At 43.0% G+C, this 24,041-nt stretch overlaps 1 protein-coding gene and 1 long non-coding RNA gene across 2 annotated transcripts; both read left to right on the top strand.

Annotated features, from left to right (window-relative positions):
* The first annotated feature begins 285 nt into the window (after positions 1 to 285).
* Positions 286 to 11,675, top strand: LOC112554950. Its single transcript, XM_025223034.1, has 6 exons — positions 286 to 297; positions 3,730 to 3,826; positions 4,042 to 4,144; positions 7,194 to 7,343; positions 10,032 to 10,183; positions 10,474 to 11,675. The coding sequence occupies exons 2-6, from the start codon at positions 3,794 to 3,796 to the stop codon at positions 10,723 to 10,725; spliced, it is 690 nt and encodes a 229-aa protein (XP_025078819.1). The 5' UTR covers positions 286 to 297; positions 3,730 to 3,793; the 3' UTR covers positions 10,726 to 11,675.
* Positions 11,676 to 19,421: 7,746 nt separating this feature from the next.
* On the top strand, positions 19,422 to 23,721 carry LOC112554960. The gene is made up of 3 exons (XR_003097359.1): positions 19,422 to 19,730; positions 22,514 to 22,759; positions 23,289 to 23,721. It is a non-coding gene; the product is annotated as an uncharacterized LOC112554960 (long non-coding RNA).
* The last annotated feature ends 320 nt before the right edge of the window (positions 23,722 to 24,041 follow it).

The raw sequence follows: 24,041 nt of genomic DNA on the forward strand, positions 1-24,041 counted from the left end.
TCCATTGCCTCTTCTATCCTTGTGCGCATGTTTCTGTGGAGCAAAGCTTGGAGATGAAAGTGTCCGATGGTGTCGGCGCTGGCTATTATTTCAGCCCCAGCCAAATGTTGTTGTCAACCTCGGAGTTCAGCGTGTCCTGGTCAGTCGTCTGTCAGCAGCAGGCTGTGGTGGACGTGCCAGGCGGTGCTGACCGTAGTACATGGGTGCCACTGTTGGACAAGATCCATCACTAAGCCGTTTGGGTAAATAAACGAGTTTTTTCTCCCCTCATTATAGAATTTGGAAAAGCTCTGATCGGTGAGTGCGTAGGTGGTTCTGCTTGTGCATGTGATCAAATCAGTTTGTCCAGGAACTAATATCCAACATATGTCCGTGGTTTGTCTGTTTTGCATGGACTGGGAATATTTATGAGGAGGAGTTTGTTTTAATGATGTGTTCCACACCAAAGACAAAATATTTCATAACCATTTTTGCTATCACCACAACTGACAATCACAACTACCCAGTACATATCATAACACGTCATCATAACACAAAGTCACTTTGAATTTAAAGCATTGAAAGGTCAATATCACACCAGAGAGGATCCTCTTTCATCACATCTTTAAAATTGGTATCACTAATCTAGCTTCTCTTTTATATGGTGCAGATATGAGTGCATGTGCATTCTGTTTCATTATGTTAAATTTTGCGTGTGCATAGAATTATAACAAAATGTTTTGACTTCCTGCCTTTCAATACCTTCTTGCATATGAAGGTTCTTTAAGATACATTATAATACAATACTATAATAGTCTTTAGGCCTACAGTAAAGATTGTAGCAGCAATGTGATAGTTCAGAACCGCGTACTTTCTTTTTTTCGGTGCTTTCAGCTTTACACATCTGTTCTTTTCTCTAGAAATGACGTAACACACGCAAGAGCTGGTGAGAACTTCTCGTGGTAACTGCGAAACGTGATTGGTTGTGGTGTGTCATGTGGCGTGACTGACCATTTGAACGCATGTTGCCCTGGAAAGATTTAGGTGCAAGCTTTTTGCTGGAGACTTTTGGAGAGAAGACATCAAAGGAAATTCGCAGTTCCATTCTTTGCTTCCTTTGTTCTAGCCTCAGACGACAAAAAATCTTGAGGAGACATGGACACAACCCAAGAGATACTGATGAAGTAGGGAGTGTGTACGGGTGAGTTGTACAGCGTGTGATGTGATGATAGACACACAGGTAGATGTTGTCTGCATTTACTGGATTACAACTATTTTGTGCTTAACAGGTGATGTTTCCTCAAGAGTTGTGACACCTGATGGAGGTGTTGTGTTGTCAACATAGATTTGTTTTGAAGCATCGGCTGTTACACAGATTGTGTTGCAACACGTGTCATTATTGTGACATCACTTACTTGATGACATCATTGGTAACAATATTACACATGATACACAAAAAGAATCACACATTAATAACAGTACACAGTGTAACGCGTGTAGCTACATCCTATGTTACAGGTTCAGTAACTTCAAGACTTTGTGGAAGCTGCTGCGGACACGAGTTCCTCGTCTTAATCTGTGGGCGGCAAGTTGTTTCCATGACAACATACCCCCCGGCTGGCAAGTGGAATATTTAACCAGACCCCTCCGCTCTCCTCCGGCCGTCGTCAGGGAAGTCGAGCAGGACGCGAGGATCACTAGACACCGTGATGTACGGCCGTACAGCGAGCGAGGTGTGCCCGACCACACAGACGGCCCGCCAGTCACACGACTGTATCACCGAGGTCAGGGTCACTCAGGTCGCAGGCTAGGTGACTGTGTGACGTGCGGTCGTGAGGTGGCCAGCTTCCTACACAGCCTCCGTGTTGGTGTTACAGGTAGGTGTGTGTATTGTGTAATGTAACGTTGTTTACAGTTAAACACTTACCTATGCGATAAATAACGAACGGATAAGAAACAGTCTTGTAAATAAGACTGTGTTAGTGACGTGTTTCTCTCAGGTTACGTGATGACGATACGATGCTATTGCTAAGGCTTTTTCTAGAGCTATCAACTGACTTTAGAAAAAAATTTTAAATGATACATTCCGTCAGTTTATCCTGCTGATACTGTCAGATTTGCTGTGTCAAGTGTTTTGTAGGTTTATCCCGTTTGTTAGAACTGCCAGAACTGTATGTGCTCCTTCGCAAGACTACTAGGAGGATCCCAGCTTGAGAGAGAGGCGGGCAGGTCTTTGGTCCCTTAAGTAAGGCTGTAAGGAGGTTTTCTTCTTTATGATGTACGGATTCTCCATATATGGTGTTGATATTTAGGATAATGGTGTATGAGCAGTGTATGTGCAAGAGGATACTTATATTCACACATGCTGCAGGGAAGGAATGCATATGTAAGTGAGAGAGAATTTGAGAAAAAACAGAAACATGAGACGTTTCAAACCACAAATTGAGGCCTAAGCCTGTGTTGCTAGTCTGTGTCCTGTTCTACCAGAGACGCCGCATGAATGATGACAAACATACTTCACATATTAAACCTAGTCGGTTGTCATTAATAAAACATTTAATGTCTCGTAATTTCTATATAAACATAAAAAGACAGGCCTAATTAGCTGTACATAAATTATTCTGACAAATCTCCATTAAAATCATGTCAATGCTTTGGAAAAACCCGATAACATAGACAGCAAACGTTTGTTCACTGCTGACCTGTCATGATTCCGCCATCTTGACATCCTCTTTATGATCCAGTTGATGAGGGGTAAGTCACATACTCTCAAAAATATAGGCTTTTACCTTCTACTTGTCTGACTTAAAAGAAAGATAAGTCATTGTTATTTCGTGTAGTCACACCAATGTAAGTGGAATGCAGTGAACACATGAACTACTTGAATACAGCGACACCACAGACTAGCGGACCTCAAGTGACGACAGACTGTAAGTGTTTCTGTCTTCAGTCATTAACGGTGTGAGCAGTAAGAGACAGTAAGTCAGATATTGCCATAGTTACGGAATATTATACAGACAACCCAGTCCATTCACTTAAAGAAAGGTGTATATTATTTCTTGTAGTACTATCCATGTACCTGTATAGTAGGATACCACCACCACAGACAAAAGCGACAGAACACAGTTGACAGATTGTGAGATTTCAGGTCTCAGGTATTGCCAGCTTTGGTGGACGAGGAGGTATGTAGGGTGAGGGTCGGGGTGGCAGAGCTCTGGATGTACTACGGGTTGTTTAAACGTTTGCTTCACAAAGCCAGCGCGGACAGAAAGGGGGTTAGTAGGGCTGGCAGTAAGATCAAGTTCTACCTGTACAAATGGTGTAGACGCCATAAGTGACAGAGCGATGTCGTCTCACCTGTACAGGTAGACAAATTTTATTTCGCGGCTTAATTCAGTTATCTACCTTTGTGTTGTCCCGCTATAACACCTGCTGCTGTGTTATAAGTTATAACCAGGTATAAACGGTACTGTTACATGGAATAAAAACGAATCGGATTTCGTAAATGAGTTGGTATTAAAAATAACACGTGTTATAGTTAGCTTTTGTTGTATAGGTGTACGTATACGGGAATTATATTAATTACTACAGTTAGCCACGTGATATATTTTGACAAGTGGCGCTAACAATGTGGAATGCCTTGGACAATAAATATCTCACTACATCTAGTGTCACCCATGTTTGACATCCTAGCTGTCTACCATCATCAAGCACAGACAGGACATGACAGTCTATATCCTGTCCTGACAGACCGCAGACGACAGTCGCTGCCTCTTATAGACTTGGTCCTGCTGAGGGGAGACCACTGTCAGCCATGTCTGGTCCCCCGCCGTCTGCTTCACAACAGGTGAGACAAGGTGTAGTCAACCCAGGACTGTGAGTCTGTTGGGGTTAGACGGGTCAAGGTTAAAGTGGTTACAACTTGCATAAATGGTAAAAAGAAATTTAACGATTTGTAAAAATTATTGTAAAATATATTCTTCTGCGTATTTTTATGAGTCAAGCTGTGTATATGGAGCTCAGTCTAGGATGTTACATGTAAATTTGTAATAAATATTACAGGGACAATGCTGGAAAGGAGGCCCTGGAGGCAGGCCTGACGAGAGGGGGGGACAGGGGGGTCTGGTGTACCCGGGCCCGCGGCTGTCAAGGGGGCCCGGCCTTGGTCAGTGGATTTTTTTTCTTCTTCTCCTTTTCTTTTTCTTTTAAAGAAAGGTCTAAGGACAGAACACCCAAGCATTACACATGCAGAAGTTGAGTTTCAAGTCTGTAGAATACAATTTCGGGGTACTGGGGCCTGTCGTGAGAAGTGTAGTCAGCGGGTATCATATTCTCGCTGGACAAGCCAAGAGGTGACGGCTGCTGGACACCAAAGATTTTATCGCGTGTGAACCGCCCTGAGGAACGTTGGTGCCATGAGATTGCTGGCTACAGGTGCCACTACGGGGGGTGGAGGAGGGGGCGGGCCCTGCAAGCAAATCGGAATTAACAGTGGAGATCAGACAGGTATGTTACTGATGTGTGCACTGGCCACTCTGTGAACCGACATGGTGGGGGCCCGCCCCTGGCGCTGCAGCCTGTAAGCGAGAGACATCAAGGCTGCTTTTTTTGGTAGTTACTAAGCAACACTGAGACTTTTTTTAACCGTATCTCCATCACCAAACAAACAACTACATTAGTCTACACAGTAGATCCTTGATACAATGAGAGTACATCACCCTGTAATACTATCGCAGCCAGCAAAATAGAACACATTATTGCAAAACATTTTAAAACTGCCGTCCCGCAAATATTAGGTTTATAAATTGATCACGGTGGTGTCGCGGGAAGTTTGGAGCTGGAGGAGGATGATAAAGAGGAGGCTAGCATGAGAAAGGTAATTTAAGTGTAGAGACAGTGTTCGCACGGTGGGTGGATGGCCCGGATAGAGGTAGGGAGGAGAGTTATGTCACCGGAAAGGGGAGGACTCTGACTACTGTAACTAAAGGTGTGGGACGATCGCACGACCTCCGGCGATGTACCAGCATCGCCCTGTAATAACACATCGGCCTCCGACCTTCTTTTGCTCTTTGCCGACAAAGCCCCCGGTAAAAAGGAGATACTATCTACCCACCATCCGTCCCCAAAGCCACCTCGGAATCTTTCTTATTGTGCGCTAGTTGTCTTCAAGGAAGCTGTCATATATGATGCTGTATACAGTCAAATCTCGCTACTATGCCACCTACCGGGACCGAGCAAAAGTGGCATAGTAGCGAGAGTGGCATAGTAGCGAGGGTTCGTAAAAACTGCTTTATTTGCTCAAGTTACTTGTCAGTCCTATGCTCTCAAGAATCGTCGGCTGGCGCTAGCTGTCTCCTCTCATTCTCCCCCTCACCTCTTCATCCTCCACCCCTCCCAACCACATCCGCGCACCTGCATCCTGTCGCTAGTCGACTCACTCCAGCTCTCCCTCTGTCACGTGACTGTCACCCGGCCAGCGACCACCCCCCATCGCCAGCCTTCACCCTCCCTGTGTGCGTGCTATGTTCCATCCACTTAACTGCGATGTCCACACTACCGTACAGTATAGTAATCGAGCACTGCGCGGAATTTCACAACTTGTGTCTTTTAACAGTCACACAAAAGTGGCATACAGTCAAATCTCTCTACTATGCCACCTACCGGGACCGAGCAAGAGTGGCATAGTAGCGAGGGTTCGTAAAAACGGCTTTATTTGATTTTGACATCGCTGCTGACGTAACAGTCCTTACTAAGGGGGGGGGGGTCTGTGGAGCGGAGTGCTACAAGTCTGATCCTTTAACATCATTTGTCCTCATTTACTAACCACTCGCATGTAAACAACTTTATGTTCAAGTAGTGATGTAGATCCTAGTGCACTTGTCCTACTGTTTGCAGTCTATATTTCGTTACTGAATGTCACGGATCAGTCCGTGCCTCCTTTGTTTTGTTTTTGTGGCAATTGCGCCTGAGTTTGGTGAAGGAATGGAGGGGGAGCGGGGTGGCGTTGCCAGCCCTGTGTGTGTGTGTTGCCCCTCTGCGATGGACAGTCAACGGCGTAATTAGTTGACGGATATAGAGGTCGTGAACCCCACGTGAGTTTCGGACCTCACGTGCGGCTGAAAGAATGCGACACCTGGTCTAGGGGACTGGGGGTGAAGCGTCGGTCGGGGGGGGGGGGGGAGGGAGAAACGAGTAACAAGAGGAAGTATCGAGCAGCGAGTTGAGGGGGGAGAGAGCCATCCAGCGATCGAGAAGCTGATTGATACAGCGGCGGCTGTTAATTGTGTTAATTGTGAGTGGAGTGTATTGATGACGGACTTGCTGTACCGTGTTTGCTACGGAGCCGTTGCTGTTGCTGTGTTTTGGGGATCGCAACTTCAGTAGAACTGCTGCTGAAGGTTCCTCGCCGAATCTGCTACTGGGAGCGGTGGACATCGCCGAGCTGAGAAGTTCCAGAGAAGAACAACCCGAGCCGACGACTATAGGCGGGCAGCATCTCATCACAGCTGGGGAGTGTTGAGCAAGTGGGCTCCACTCTGGTACTTGACAACGACGACGACACACCGACCGCGTGGAGGGCCGTCGCTGTCGTCTTTAAAAAGTCGTGCAATGGAGTGTTGAGGACACTGACGATTTGATTGTCCGCTGATGCCGACAACGCAAAGTAAGACTTTTGCCTTTTGGGTTTACCTCCAGAGAGAGAGAGAGGGGGAAGGTCGTGCCCCCCATTGTTTATCTCCACCGTCAACGTTAGAGGGAGAATAAGACGGTTTACACGGACTGTGTGTATGTGTTTGATGAACATTTATGAGCACACGGACATTGCTGGTGGCTAGAAAGGTGCTCGGAGAGACGTATCGTTAGATGTGGATTGAAACGGACATGTGTATGAGAACTGTTGTAGCAGCCTGCGCGCTGCCGTAGTGTCGGTGTTGAACCAACCTAGGATGTATACTTTCTGATTTAGAACGGATAACAGTGAACTTGTGCTGTATGGTTTAATTTGACCTGCTGGAAATTCTTGTATTACAATTTATGTTTTTTTTTAGTATTTTTTCTTTTTGGTGTATAATAAATAACAGAACGTCTCAATCTGAAGTGATCTCTTGTGCGCAATGTCCGACTACCGGTCGTGACACTGAATGAAGTGTAGATATTGAGATTCGAATTGTAAACATACATTATATACTGGGAAACTAATTTACGATCACAAGTACAAGGGGCCCGGAGAGGTTGTCTGTCCCGGGGCCCGGGCTGGCTCTCGGCGGCCCTGCCTGGAGGAGAAAGTTCTAGAGGCGGCGGAGGAGTCGAAGTTTACCTACACGCCGTGACCGACAAACAGGCTGCACTACTTCAGAATACAGGTGAGTTTGGTTTTCGTGTTATTCTCTGAGAAATATTTCGTTTATTCGTTCCTTAACTCGTACAGGGATAGATGCCTTTCAAGGTCATGTATACCAAATGTGTCTTCAAATGTGCAACTTCTTAAAATCCACCTCGCAGGGATTCTGATGATGTTACGAGGTGTGTCTCAATGTAACGGGGCTGGTGTCAGAAACAATTCATTTTAATTTCACTCCGTGGTGAAACCTTTATTGTAACACCATGAAGTCCGGTGCATTTTATCTTCATTGTCTGGCATATTTCTATGCACTGCTTGAGGGATTCATCTGAGATGCCCTGCTGCTCGGTCTGACTGCCCTGTCTGTAACCTGTAAGCCTTCAAAACAGGTCCCCCACATGATCCTTTTGAGACTGGGGAAAAGATAAAAGTCACACTGATTAAGATCAGGTGAATAGTGTGGTTAGGTTTGTGTCAGCAGATGCACTGCCGTTGTGAAGCAGTCAGGCTGCAACTTCTCACAACATCCTGAATATCCGGCAGTTCCTGGCCGAGGATTTTGTTATCATCTACCATGATATATTGTCAGGGACGCCGTTTTATATCACACTTTCACTCACTGAACGTACACGTCCCCTTTCGTGTTATTTCAATCACAAATCACATAGATTTGTCGTGGGCAAGAAAACTTTATATCCATCAACATTAACTAAATATATACAAAGTCCGTAGGTCTTACACACAGCGGCCTGTAACTCAAAACTGTTGTATGTTTGTGGATAATTTCGTTACAGTCTTAGTTACTCACACCCAAAAATGAAAAGTCCAGGTAAAATCCTTCCGTCCCCTTGTCTAGAAGTTGTGCAGTCTTGGCCACACTTGACGGATATCCACACACAAAACTTTTAGATGAACCACATACACGCTCCGATACTTAATAAAGTAAGTGCTGACTTGGCAGACACCTCCAGCACACACCTGACGACTCAGAACATATTTTCTGGGATCAACACACCAGATCCAAGCGAACACCACGAATATATTCCCTGGGATCGACACACAAGATCTGTAGCGAGCACCACACACACTTTCAGTCCGCCTCTCTTCACTGCTCTCAGCCGTCTCTGTATCCACACGTACAGTCCGACCGCTCCTCAGTTTTCCGCCCGTCCTCTCTCTCAAAAATCTTCTCCATCGTCTCGGCGGTTTCGCTAGGGATTCCACATTCCCAGTGAGTCCCTCTGTAGTTCCTTGACTCGGCAAGCAACTAGTTTACTTATTACCGGTCCCTGTATCCACACGTACAGTAAGACCACTTTCACGCCTGTCCTTTCCTATCTCTCGTCTCCCGTCGTCTGCCGTCTTCAAAATAATTTTCACTCTCACCACATTCTAAAATTACGTCATGAAATGACGTCGTGTTCTGACGCTAAGCACGACGCACCCAAAAACACTCTCCGATACTGGTAAGGGCAATAATCCCTGACTAACACTGACAGGGGCAACAACCCCCTGTTCCTAACATATATTGGTCAATAAGCAAGTCTACAAAGAGATTTTGCGGCGTTTACTTCGCTCATTGCAAAAGAAAAGACAAGAGTTGCAACAGCAGAAAAGGCTTCTTCACCACAATGTTGAACAACTCAAGCACTATGGGGCGCCCTTGACGGACTATGACTATGACTGTCGGGGCAGAGATAGCTGCCATTAGGCTATTCGGGAGCACCGCGGTCGTTGAGGTCTTCTACATTGTGTGTATGATACATTGTGTGGACGACACCATATTCAATGTTAAAGCTTTGTATCACATGTTCTAGGTCCCCATGGCAGACTCTCAAAAGCCTTTTTAAAGTCTATGAAGTTGTGATGTAGGTCCCACTGATACCGAAGATGTTTTTCTATCAGGACTGTGCTCTTACCTGCTGTGAAGCCAGTCTGTTCTGTTTCTATTAGTTTTTATGTCGCAGTGCTGATACGATTCTGTGTTGCTTTCAACATGAGTTTGCTTGGTTGGATGATTAAACTGGTTCCTTTCTCCTCAAAGAATATGAAAAAATTATTTCTTTTATTTCTTGCAACATCCTGAGAGTTTCTAGACACTTCAGCACACAACAGTAATGGCTTTTGTTGTTTCATCTTCACCTTCATTGAGTAGGTCATCTTGGGCGTTGTTAAACCCAGGAAAGGCCCTTTCGTCCTTTATAACTTTCTACCGTCCTTTTGACTTCTGCCCATAGAACTAGTAAGAGTAGGGATTTGCTTATTCTCTTTTTGTCATAGTGAAGGATATTAGCGTCTATATTCAGCCAGAAATAGTCATACTCTTTGCAACATTTTTTCCATCGGTTCAGTACAGCTGTGAAAGGATGTTGTTGTCTTTGATCACTGGGGTCTTCTGTTGACCAAAGCCCGGTGATGATATGTACTATTTGTTAGGTGTTGATCTTCCTCGAGGAACAAACTAGAACAGTTGAATAGAAAGCAAACAAAAGAAGATAGTATTTTATTGTCAACATGCTGATCGTTCGTACTTTCTACAGAATGGCGTATAACCAAAAGAGATAATATAACTGAGATGAGGTGAAGAATGAAGGTAGTGAATGTATAAAGGTATTAGGAGCATTAAAACTTTAATTACCACTTGGTTTGTTGTATTAATTACAATTCGAAATGCAACTGTCGGAGAGATTTATATATATATTTTTTACAGAAAACATACGTCTACTTGACGAGGTGAGCAAACAGTCAGGCGCTGACGTAGACTTTGATGTCAACTCGTCACCTGTACTCGGTAGGAAGGTTGTCACCATACGTGGTGTTCCATCTCAGATCGACGAAGCAGTCAAGCTCATCAATAAAAAGGTTTGTTAGTTTTCTTACACATTTATTTAAATAAGAACTACACGAGGATCTAACAGTATAAATAAAAGCAAACTTGTCAACTTGAAAAAAAAGCGATTTGAACATGAACTATACAATGTGGTAAACAATAATGCCATTGGTAATTTGTAATAAATATTTCCTTTCCGAAAACTGGAATAGTTTTATGTAAAAGCAAATGATAAATGTTTGTCAAAGAAAAGTTGAAATAAATTGACTTATAGTAATACGTCAAGCTTTCAGTTTCATGTACTAAAGCGGCTTTGATGCAGTTAACATTATCAGAACAAGCCCAGACATTCTGGTTACAATGGGTTGAGGCCGCGTTCCCTGATCTCGACTCTGACGCCTACTTCCTGCCTCCTGTCTACTTCAACCGCGTGCCGATGACCAGAGAGTCCATTGCTGGTGAGAGTATTGTGGTCCTTCAGCCAGCACCTGGAAAGGCCGGTCAGTCCAGCAAACAAGCGATGACTCCACCTGCTGCTGGTCAGTCCTCAACCTACTCGAGTTCAGGACAGTGATACCAGAGACGATGCCGCCATGAATCGGGTTCTCATGTGTCTGCAGACAATGTCTAAACAGAAGAAAGAAGTTTTGGTAGGACTTAGTCAGCTGAAGTTCGGACAGTACTTGAGTGAACCTTGTTACTCAGCCGCAGTTGCCCAGTTACCTGTCGCCCTCAGTCTTCCGTCGTGTCATCCCCGAAACTGGAAACAAGGAGACTTTGATGTACTTCTTCTTCACCGAGATTTTGGTTTGGTCGTACTTGAGGTGAAGACATTTGGTGACAACCTACAGGCACTGAAAATGTCACAGCAGGAAATAGATAATAATATAAAACGAAAGCTTAAAGAGGCCGTGTCACAGCTGGACAAGGCGGAGGCCATGTTGTCTCACCTGGTGTCCGACATCGCTCCCGGTCTGCGCATCACTAAGACCATCGCTTTCCCCAGCCTCACGGCTCGTCAACTTCAACAGGCCATCTCCGGCGACACCCACATAGCTCAAGTAAAAACTGTTTCACATCATGAAATTAAAATATTGTGTACATTTCACTTTTTTACAGAACAATTAAATACAGGGTTTTTTTTACTCGTAAGCGACTTACGTTCAGAAGTAGCCCAAATGAGTTTGTGAAGTAATCTTATATGGCCACATCTCTGTCTCACATACTTTAACAATTATCTCCCTTGAAGACAATCTATTGTCATGCACTGGTTGACCCCTTCTGTGGTCAGCGCTGCTGGGAAAGGCGCTCCACTGTAGCGGTGGAGTAGTAGCTATCCCCGAGTGTCAGAGACAAGCGTTTCTACCTTTAGTGATGCAAAGAATACGCTCTTTCGATCACGTGGTTGTGTTACAGGATCTGTGTCGGTGTCTGGGAACAACAGACCCCGCCGACATCCCAGGTCTGTGTCTGTGCTGTGATCAGCTGTCTGACCCCAAGACACCGTGTGACGTCAGTAGTCACGTGCTGAGGGAACACGGACACTGGTGGCAGCGACGTGTGGCTGGGGCTGGACCTGACAGTCACATGACACGTGACGTGTACAAGACACTGGTAGCCAGGTGAGTTGAAGATATGCATTATATGATATAAAAAAATAAGTGTATAACAGCATGGGTCGTGATGAAGTCACTGGCTCTGTTGGTCTCTTTACTTTAAAATCGCTTGTTGCCTCATTGTGTCTGCCGAGGATAAGATCATCAATCAAGCTTTTTGGACTTTTAACGTTAGCTTGTCAACAACTAGGAAAAACTCTTTAGTGTCTGTGTCATTTTTATTGCATTTGTTAATTGTGTATTTCCTTATTCTTTAACTAGCCTTATTTATTTAATGCTACATGTTTAGTGGTTCATTATGTCAGATGTAACCAGTGTCATGTGTTTAATGTTACATTACACTCAAACCTAAACGCAGTAGCAGACCCACAGTTTGTTTTCACACGTGGCCTTGTATCTTTGCCAGTGTGTTGTCAGGCACCAGTGAAGGTATATGAATACTGAGATATATATCTGTGTTCTCTTACCAGTGGGTCTTCAGGCATGATTACATGTATGGAGGTCTAAAGATACTTTTTCGCTTAAGTCTAACCTTGCTACCCCCTGCCGAGCAAGTACTTTATACCAAATAGACCAGTTGTTCTCAAAGTGTGGTCCGTGGACCACTAGTGGTCCGCGGGCATAACTCAGGTGGTCCGCGGCTGACAGTCGTCATATGTCAGCAAACTGATGTTTAAAGTGATGCATTCCTCGCATTAACATTCTATTTACAACTAACGATGTAGTTTTATATCAACTTATTACTATGCTACTGTCACAGAAGTACATTTAGTTTTGAATTGTAAAGAAACAAATGCGGCAATTTAAATTTGAAATTCATAGTACAGACTGAATTTTATGCCATATTTTTTACTTAAGCAAAGTGGTCCGCGGTCCAAAATACTTTGAGAACCACTGAATAGACCACATCTATCACTCTCTCTCACACACACACAAACACACAAGATAAGCAGATCAGACCACATCATTGTTCACCTGCTACACTCATACACACAACTCCTTCATCGTAAACCGTCAACTACACGGTGTATAGGACCTGGACGTTTACAGCAGCCGAGTCAAGTAGAGGTCACTTCGATGCCACCCATTGGGATTTGGTTTTCACGCTCTGTGGAACCAACCTGGACTGTCTGGCAGAAATGATCACCTCTTACATCACCTTCTGTAAAGAGTCTACCAAGCAGACCTGCCGCTACCCGAATAACAAACCATGACAGAGTAAAGAGCTGAAAGACTGTCTCAATGAAGAGAAATAGCTTTAATGAGGAAGACAAACAGAACATGAAAGACAAAGAAAAGTTCAGGGCAAAGGCAAATATGTCTAGGGTGGAACACAGAAACAAGGAAGGAAAAGGACTTAGTGAGGAAAACGCAAAGAAAGCATGGAGGGGCATAAACATCATGCCGGGTAGAGAATAAAAGAAACAAAGTGTAAAATGTGTTGACTCTCTCCTGTTTGTTAAAACTTCTTTGATATCACAAAAATCTTTCCCAAGACCAACAAAGCTCAAGTTCATTGTGTTTAGCACCTGCGTGACATCCTGTAACGTGGTTGCGTGTCACGTTTAGTGCGACCTGCGCCAACTCTGTAAAGTATGTTTTTACATGATGCAGAGAGTATAGCATCATCAGCACGAAGCAAGATGTCTTCACGGCTAAAAACAGCGACAACCATCACTGCCAGAAGCCTGGTCGTACTGTCTGTCACCTGCAGCACTGATATGTATGGCATCCTTGACACTTCATTATGGTTACAGGATGTTTAGTTATTGTGCAGCAAAACAACGGAACTCTCTCTCTTTCCATACCCGCCACCTACTCACTATTGAATCCTTTACACGTGAACTGAAAACACACCTCTTCCGTAAACATTACTCCTAACAACCTTTCCCATAATGTGTAGTCCTTTTCACACCTTTCTTTCTTCCTCTTTGCGTTTGCTTTGTGATTTTATTCCTCGCTAGTGGTGTTGTTATTTTTTATTGCTACTATGCTATTTGTTTTCCTGTCCATCTTATGCTGTCTATGTTTTGTTCTTGTTGTGAAGCGTTAATTTTTAAGTAAACACTATTCTGTAAGAGAAGTTGCAAGTAAGTGAGGAGCATTATCGAAAAAAAGAAAGTTTGCCAAAAAGCACCCCTTCCTAACCTTCAGGACTGTCTACTCAATGGATTAAATAAACCAAGAGCACTAAATGTGCCCATTAGTAGACAGATACTACAGAAAAAGGCAAAAGCAATGGCGGATTGCCTGGTTATCCAGAATTTTTAAACATCAAATGGTCACACTCGTTTGTTGTAGGTTCTGTGGTCCGGCGACAACAGTGACTGTGCCATGCACATGTCCTCCACGTGTGAGTGTCAAGACCCTGGGTGAGGCCGTGTGGTGGACAGGAGAGTGCTACACTGCTGTAATAACACTCTTCCCGGAGCAAGTTCACCTGCTACACACGGCGCCTCCCACACTCTTTGTCACCGGACCGCCCGGTACAGGTAAAACTGTGGTGCTGCTGCTGATGGCCATAGAGTGGCTGCGATGTGGTCACCACGTCTACGTTGTCAGTACATGGAGGGGGAGTCGTGCAGCGTGCATCATGTTGTATCACCTGTTGCTGCAGACAGTAAAGACACAACAGTCAGCAGGTGTATCACCCGGTCAGCCTCACCTCCTGCAGTATGAGCTTGATGGCGATAAAGGCGTGGAGAAGGCCGTCAACGACTTGTCACAGGCGGCGAGCGGAGGATCGTTGTACGTCATCGCAGATGAAGTAGTGAGTGAGAACAGGTGAGTTGTACAGCGTGTGATGTCATGATAGACACACAGGTAGATGCAGTCTACATTTACTGGATTACAACTATTTGGTGTTTAACAGGTGATGTTTCCTCAACAGTTATGACACCTGATGGAGGTGTTGTGTTGTCAACATAGATTTGTTTTGAAGCATCGGCTGTTACACAGATTGTGTTGCTACACGTGTCATTATTGTGACATTACTTACTTGATGACACCATTGGTAACAATATTATACATGATACACAAACAGAATCACACATTAATAATAGTACACAGTGTAACGCGTGTAGCTACATCCTATGTTACAGTTTTGTCTACAGAATGAACACATTGCAGTCTTTGTGTAAGTTGCTGCGAACACAAGTTGCTCGTCTCCATCTGTGGGCGGCAAGTTGTTTCCATGAGTACGCACCTGCCGGCTGGCAAGTGGAATATTTAACCAGACCCCTCCGCTCTCCTCCGGCTGTCGTCAGGGAAGTCGAGCAGGACGACAGGATCACTAGACACCGTCATGTACTGCCGTACAGTGAGCGAGGTGTGCCCGACCACACAGACGGCCCGCCAGTCACACGACTGTATCACCGAGGGCAGGGTCACTCAGGTCACATGCCAGTTTACTGTGTGACGTGCGGTCGTGAGGTGGCCAGCTTCCTACACAGTCTCCGTGTTGGTGTTACAGGTAGGTGTGTGTATTGTGTAGTGTAACGTTGTTTACAGTTAAACACTTACCTATGTGATAAATAACGAACGGATGAGAAACAGTCTTGTAAATAAGACTGTGTTAGTGACGTGTGTTTCTCAGTTTACGTGATGACGTCACGATGCTATTGTTTATATCCATGTTGACAGGGAGAAGCACAACAACATCTACAACATTGACCTCTACCAGTGGCGGCACAACACCACCCTGTCTACAGTGGAGAGACGTGCTGGTGTTGTGCTGGAATAACGTTTTTGATGAGTCGGGTGTGGTCACAGGACTGCAAGAAGCGGGTATCCCAGTGCGGGTGATGACGGATGACGACATCGAGGACGTGGCCACGGCCCGCACTGACGTGGTGTGGGTGGCGCGTGGACATCGTGTTCATGGTCTGGAGAGAAAAGTCGTCGTCAGTCTGGACTCTAACCCTGGTTTTGGTGTAGTTAGATCTAATTGGTTACAACTTTACAAAATTACCTCTCCCCGAATTGACCTCATGTCCCGCTGTATGTCACAACTTGTGATTGTCTGCCCTGTCGAAAAGATGTAGTCGTGTGTCAGACTCTTACACCAACAATTGTCTTTTAGTGTTTGTCGTCTTCTACTCTCAGTCTATCACCACGTCATCACCTTATGATGTAATAGATATGACGTCATTACAGATTTTTACATCAGGAAGTCCGTGTCTACGTTTACAAAACAACGAGTGTAAACAGGTTTGTCTGTTTCAGAGGTGTGTTTGTTAATTTGTCAACATATCCGTGAGTGTGTCAGTCTACCAGTGTGATATCTGTGTGAATGTGTCAGTCTACCAGTTTGATATCTGTGTGAATGTGTCAGTCTACAAGTGTGATATCTGTGTGAATGTGTCAGTCTACCAGTGTGTTATCTGTGTGAATGTGTCAGTCTACAAGTGTGATATCTGTGTGAATGTGTCAGTCTACAAGTGTGATATCTGTGTCACTGTGCAAATAAACCAGTAAATAGCAATAACAGGATACAATACTTACTCCACAATCACATGACACTGTTACAGTTTGACAACATTTTGTCACAACACACACTATACCCTGACCGTGACATGTCATGACACAAAGTCTCACAATCAGCCATTGCTGACGGCATGTTAGCCTCAGTGACGTCACGTGGATGGAGGATGAAGGTGGACAGCGAATGTCGTCTGTCAGGAAAGCGATGATCGGGGCGATAATAAAACATGTCTGTACCTCTGTGTGTCGATGATCTATTTGACTAAAGAAAACCTTTTCCCGATGTGTTTTGATGGAGTCAACACATGTATAACTTGGGACTAGACATTTCATTGTATGTTTGACTGCAGCTGTACTGTGTCTTGGGGTCACTTTGCTAGAGCGGTGAACTGCGCTATGGTGGTTATTCTTGTGGTGTATGTTTTCTGTTTTTTTTTTTTAAATAAAAGGTCTAAAAAAAACATGAAAAAAATCTCTTAACCAGCACTAGCAAACGTACGGTGACTAGATCTTCTCAAAAAACTACAGAATCCAAACGAATAGAGGGCGACATGTAAAAGCAAAGTAGACCTCATCCAGCAAACAAAGACACGTGTTTGTTTTCGATAGTTCACATCACAAGAAGTAAGATTACAGACCGAGTACTAAACCTAATGTAACCGAGTGGTGGGGGTCGTATAGTGACGACAACAGTCCTATACTTAAACAAAATTCAGGAACTGTAAGCAGGTGTGGGAACCTTTATTAGACATGTTTGATGGTCACTGCTGCGCGCTGTCTCCTCCTCAGAGTTGTGGAGTCAGTGAGACACACCTGTAGGCTACCTGGTGATATAACATGGCTACCCTTCACATTCCTGTGTATGACATCTTTGGTATGTAAGTATTCCCTAGCAAGCACTACACCCCGCAAGGTATGTGTGACCATTAGCTTTATTATATATGTATACAACCACTAGCTCTATGCACAAGATGTGTGTGACCACTAGCTCTATTATATATACAATCACTAGGTATAATCACACCAATAAAATGTGACCACTAGCTCTATGCTTTGTCGCTGATTTGTCTGACATGACTTTTGTCAGTCTTTAGATACAATGGTCCCCACGGGTCCATACTGGCCCACACTGGTGTACAATAGTCCTCACTGGTCCCCAATGCTAAAACAACTACAAGTGTCAGTAAAGGAAACACAAAATCAAGTTCAGTCCAAAGTACAAAGATGGAAGAAGAGGAGACAGTAGCCGTTAGTGGAGGAAGATGTCTGTTGTAAGAAATGACGCAGCACGAGAACTGAAGAACCATCCTTACCAGAGGCAAACGGTGTAACAAACATCACAGATGAGTAGGAGTACCTCCATTAAAACCCACGAATTTTATATACCTCTTTGCTGTCTCGCGCTTACATAAACATTTAAATAAACGTGTGGTAGACAGAAGGTAGAATAGGAGAAACACCGAAGACAGCTGTGTCATGAGATAACTAGGAATAGCCATATACTCACAGGGTTGATGCTGCACTTCTGCTTCCTACACAAGTTCTTACAAGATTAAGGACAGGACACACCTGTGCCACGCAAGGACACCTCTTACGAGGTGAACCGCCACCTGTCTGTCCCTGGTGTAGGTAAAAGTTTACTGTTATACACTTCTTGATTATCTGTCCTAAGCTTCAGGCTATTCGTTGTAAATTTTTTACAGAGAAATCTTTATTTTCGTTATTTAGGTTTGTCCCATCGGCGGCAATCTTTTCCTTTTTAAAGAGAATATGGCTCTATTATCAAATTAAAATTTTTTATATCTCTTTTGTTTTTGGTGTAATAGTAACCTTTTTGGACTTGAACACCCCTTTTAATGTTTTCCCACCTTTTTTTACATTTTGGTTTACTTATTATGTTGACCTTTAAAAGTGTATCAAATTTATAAGAATTAGGTTGTTTAGAGCTTTCAAGTAACAATACTTTTTGCCGTGATATAGCCATAGTTGCTAGCACGGCATAAAACGCAAACAAAACAAACAAATCCTACACAAATCGACCGAACGGGCTTCTAAACGGGTAGCAGGGGAAAGGGTCAGCTGATAGGCAGCGCTACGTCAGGTGGACACAGCGGTCGCCCTCTGGCGGCACCAGGCCGATGGGATGGACAAGAGACACAAATGTCTCACCGCTGTTTCTACCCTTGGAATCAGTTGGGCCTGAGAATTGCTGGCCGCTTACGTCAGTATGTACTGGTCGAGATGTACCTAGTGCTGGTCGAGATGTACCTAGTGTTGGTCGAGATGTACCTAGCGCAGGACGACAGCGACTTGTGTTCTTGCAACCAACTGGACACAGCAGTGACTACTAGTCTAGACGCCATTACTGACAGTTACTGATGTGAGGTTAAGTAAGGAGGTACAGTGGGCAGGAGTTAGTCACAATGACCACCTGTCAATCAGGTGTTAGCGATGTGTCGATTGGTTAGTTGTTACGGCCTCGAGGTGACGAGAGGGACACGTGTTGACGACATGCCAGTGTCAAGCGTGTCACTGCTGGTGAAAGGGGGAAACAACGGTCGTCAAGAAAATCTGAGAGTCCTCCACGTGGCAAGAGACATTCGTGTGTGGAGAAAATTAAGTGGCGAATGTGTGTTGTGTGTAGTAGAGACTTATGATACCTGGATTGTCCCCAGGGGATCGTAACGTGACTTCAGAAAACAAGCCATAATAAGTACAATGTTCAAGTAATTGCATCTTTTGTGAATTCTGTAGTAAAAACTCGTGATTGTTAATAATTTTCTGAACACACTTAATTACCTTCAGTTCGTTATTGGGGACGTACGCTGGGGGCTTGGAGTCAATAGAATTATTTCTAGCAATTTAGTGTAAGTGTTCGACTACACAACGGACACTGACAGTCTGCATTTATCATGGTTTTGAAAAAGTAATTTAACACGATAATTGCAGACTTTGAACGTCCGAATAATCCAAAGTGTCGATCGCTCATTCTCTCTCTGTTTACTTTTGACAATTTCTTCTATCAAATTTTAATCTCTAAATGGGAAAAGTTTGCTTTCCTAGCGTCTTGTTACCATGCCTACAAGAACAAGGAAGTAAATGGTAGACAATCAACGCATTAAGATCGGGGACTCCCCAGAGGCTATTTTTAGAACTGCCTGTTTTTTTTTCGCCGATACCTATCAGAGACCTGTCAAAGTGTTCCTACATACTAACGTATCTAGAAAACATCTTTTGGCACAATTGGCTAACGAGGTGCCTTGTATACATTACAGTCGTTACAATACGGTCTTGCACACTGAGATTCTTGGCATAACATAATCTAGTTCCGCAAACTGACCGAACGGTGTATTCTTCCGCGTCAACAGCATCATCCAAGGACAGCTAGCACGCAGCTTGCTTCTACATCCTGACATGTGGTGTTCACACACAGCAAACTGGGTTGCTCCGTCGCTCTTACTGGCTGTAGCAGCTCTCCACAGTACGTTAATTCTTTAAAATAATTAATCTTGTACATTTTGAGTAGCTTTTAAACCATATTTCTATCGACTGTTTCCTAGACGCGCAATTTGTGTGATACACTGTCGACGGACATTTTGCGCAGCAGGCAGACGATAATTGTGGTAATTGCCAGAACTGCGGATCGCGAGAGAGGATCGTTCTTCAACAGATAGTGATGATAAGCAACGTTAAAAAAAATTCGAGACTGCCATGTTTTTTCTGACAATCCGCCGAAACAATGAGATGAGATGGAATGAAGGTGCTTGAGTTAAGATGCATCAACATGGTCAACATCCTAGTTGTAGGGTTTAATTTTTGTCCATAAAAAACGAGACTAGTAATAGTTCTCTGCCCCCAACAACCCAATCCACATAAAAGAGCTACCGAGTTTAATGCATTAAAATATTTTTATACTTAATTTTTTTATCTTTAGAAAATTATTTGATTTGAGATAAACTTGGTAAGCGTGTGTAAAATAACATGAACTTGTATTAACGAAGTGTATGTTTGTTTGTTGTTGTTTACATCTATGTATAATTATTTTTGTTATATCTCATGACCATGTACAAATGTTCCTGCTATACTAAGAATCAGATAGAACATTATTAATCCTTATAAAGGCATGTTCATTTTTCGATTTTTCAAGACCAGCAATTCGCATGACCCGCTGTCAGCCGGCATTTTGCCCAGCAAGCAGATAAAAATTACAATAAATGCTAGAATTTCAAATCAGATAGGATTGCGAACGAAGATAGTTTTTGAAAGATAATAATATTAAAGAACGTTATAAAATAAAAAAATAAAAAAAAAACTTCCGAGATCAGCGTGTTTCTTTATGATAATCTGACCAAAACTTTGACCAGAGATTGAAGGTGCCGGAGTTAACATCTATCGTGCTTTCCCTCTTTAATTTTCTCGTTCTTAATTCGTTTTGGAGTAGTGTTTCAGTTTCCTTTTCTTTAGATTGAGGGCTAGAGGTAAAAAGGTATAACTTTTGCTTATTCTGTTACCCTCGTACATAACGACTTGCCGTTTCTCCATTTCTCGGCTTTTCTACCTTTTTCGCACTTTGTGAAGAATCATGTCTCAAGCATTGAGCCGGGAGGCGGGTACAAAAGAAGAGGTATATGTATATCCCTAAAGAGGCCCGACAAGGATTGAGCATAAACAAGCGCCCAACCCTGTACTTTGGCATAATTGGACACAAAAGCAAGCATGCATTTTATGTAATCCTGTAGAGATACAGACTGATTCATGTACTGCTAGAAAAACTCGCACATTTTCATAAAACATATTTGCATGGCACAGAACAGAGCTGACTGCGCTGATGAACCACTCATCCTATTTGTTGCTGCACTTTATGTTCCTGGTTGCTTTGTGGTTAATTGTCCTGAGTAGGAGGAGCAGTGAAGGGCTGATTCTATTGTTTTTACTGATCAACACAATGACCGTTAGCTGAATCCTCTTCACAAATGTACTCATGCAATTAAGAGCACTGGTTCTCATAGGGTCAACTGAAGTACCAGGCAAAGTATTAAATGTGAAATATAAAGATTCTGTAAGTTTTAAAATAGTGTCATACTTGTCTTCATTATAAAGATGTAATGTTAAGATCATCATTGTAATCTAAGTAATAAATATGATCACACTATTTCTACAAAAAATTGGAAACGTACGTTAAAAATATTTAATAATGTTAGAATGACATCAAAATATAATTACATAATAAAACAATGGCGTATAACTTTAAACGGTGTTGACGACATTGGGTGATGTTTGTTGTTATTATTGCTCCTCTCAGGTAAACATGAGACACAAAACCTATACATATCCGGAAAGGAAAAAACTTGAACTTTGCAATAAAAGTAATGAAAATTTTCTATTTTCACTCTGGTGACAGCAATAATCCAAGAAAATTCACAGTTTGCTATTCTTGGGTCATATGAGCAGACTCACGATTCTGGCCCATCCACTGTGCTCCGAGTGTTGTTTTAGAGTATGTAAACATTATTAAAAAATTGATGTCATTGTATTTAAGTAAAACAACACAGATTAAAGTAGCAGAGCACCCATAATCTCTTATATAGTTTGATTTAAGACATGTTTATCAATTTGGCATGCAGTTCCTTGCTGTAGCGGGAGCGCTGTTTACGTCAGCTTTAGGTCAGTAGGTACAGCTGACAGTGCCTAGTCCCTCCACCCCACACCTCAGCTAGCGAGAAGTACCTTGGTGCCGCGAGGCGCTGTGGTCCGCTGGGAATGACACAGCAACAGAGAAAAGAACACACGAGAAGGTCCGGCGGAATTGATGCACCGATTGCAGACACTTTAGTTAGAAAGTAAAGCAGGGTCTTTTGTGGACTCCAACGTCGGCTGAGTTCGGGTGCGTGTAAGGGATAGGTAAAAAAAGAACACAACGAGAGACAAAAGACTAGACGACGCAGCCGACTAACGAGAGCTAGGATTTTCATAGAGTGGAAAATTCTCCTTGTGAACTTCCGTCCTCTTCCCTGGAACAACAAAGAGGACCGGACTGATTTGGCGCTGAGATAAGGTTGTAGCATAGGGTGTTAGCGTGGGGTCGGTCAGTCCGGTTACACTTTCAGTATGTCTCAAGTTGTAAGCATGTGGCTCAAGAGGTAGATAATCATAATAGGTTAATGTTCACATCGTCCTTAACTAAAAATGGACAGTTTCGTTGAGATGTGAATACTAAAATATATAAATCATTGAGGTCAATAATATTTCCTATGTCTTTTGCAGGTGATGGTGGCATTACAATTTTATGCTACATGCACAATGCAAGTTGTAGTGGCTGACACTTTTGGCATTGACATGGGATGAATATGGGAGACAGTGGCTACGCGCTGAGGGACTTGCTTAGTATCCCTTTTTTTTTAATACAGACACGGAAAAGTTCAACTGTGCCCACAGCTCAACACGGAGCACCATTGAGAGAACCAATGATGTTCTCAAAAATTGGTTCCATTTTCTTCAGGCACAACTAAGGTAAATACTGTCTTTGCTTTGTCAGACTTAAAATGCACACGTTTTGCTTGTGGGCTTATTAGTACGTGTCTTTACTCCATGTTGTAATATATTGCACCCTTTTGTTTGCATCATGCTTTAGAAATACATAAACTCCTCCCCTTTAATATCCAATACTTTAGAATATATAGTGTGACTTCAGATACATCCTTGCCAAAGTAGCAACAATCATCATGTGTTCCAGTGTGCTGTCATAATTTCTAACTGAATGGTCACATTATTTAGTATTCAATTTGACTTTAGCTGAATAGCAACATCCACCTCAATCAGTTGGTCAACACTTTGAGCAGCCAGCATTACCAATTCATTTTCCATCTGTTTTTCCATCTAGTATTTCCTACTTAGCCTGTGCCAGATTTATTTTGATTTCCATCAATTGCAATTCTTTTTTAACTCGATTCAAGTTCACTGTCCAGGAGCTACAAAGTTTTTCGTTGTCTTATCTTTGTTGTACATTCTTTTGCATCATCAGGTATTTTGCTTTCTTCAGGTGACTCAGATGACGGATGGAATTCTGGCTACTTGGTACATCACCTGGTGTGTTTTATCTGACAGTCAAAAAGATTTTTTTCAGAAATGTGCAACTGTCTAGGCATAAGCCGCTTTGATGGCTTTGAATATTGTTGTCTGGCTCTCAGTGGTGTTGATGCTGCACGAAAGAAATAATTTTTAGAACAATTGATTCATGACAATTTGACAAGGGAGCACTGAGTACTTACCATCACATTAGGTTTTGTAAAGGTGTTGTTTGAATTACTCTTCTGTGAAAGGTTTCTATACAAATGGTTTATTATCTTGCTTGTTATTATTTGTGATGCCAAGTAACTAGTAAAAAGCAGTAATGTTGATATTTACTACATGCTGCTGGTGGGATTGTGACGGACATGTTTCTCTCTTTAGAGTTAATATTTAGCACTTTTCACTGGACCCAGGTGTCGCCATTTCAGAACTTCATAACATCTTATTTGCAACTGTTTAAGAATGTAGACACTGCACTTCCATGTCATTCAGAAGCTGATCAGTGTCTACTGGAATCTAAACTGTAGAACACTGGTATTGTAACATGCATTAGACTTGTACATTAAAACTTGTTAAATGTCCAAACTGACTGTGGATGTCAAGACAAACCTGCTGTGTACATCTCCCAAATTATGTCATAGTCTGTGTTTGGCACTTGAATTAAACAATTTATAATTTTAAGCCAGCTTTGGAAAATTATATGTAGCTTCCTTCTCTAAAGTAC

This window comes from Pomacea canaliculata, linkage group LG14, assembly GCF_003073045.1.
Source record: "Pomacea canaliculata isolate SZHN2017 linkage group LG14, ASM307304v1, whole genome shotgun sequence".
NCBI classification, from domain to species: Eukaryota; Metazoa; Mollusca; class Gastropoda; order Architaenioglossa; family Ampullariidae; genus Pomacea; species Pomacea canaliculata.

Coding starts and splice junctions, on each gene's coding strand:
- LOC112554950 (XM_025223034.1), top strand. CDS start 3,794: ATGTCTGGTCCCCCGCCGTCTGCTTCACAACAG. Junction 7,344..10,031: donor TGCACTACTTCAGAATACAG/GTGAGTTTGGTT, acceptor TATTTTTTACAG/AAAACATACGTCTACTTGAC. Junction 10,184..10,473: donor TCAAGCTCATCAATAAAAAG/GTTTGTTAGTTT, acceptor GCTTTGATGCAG/TTAACATTATCAGAACAAGC.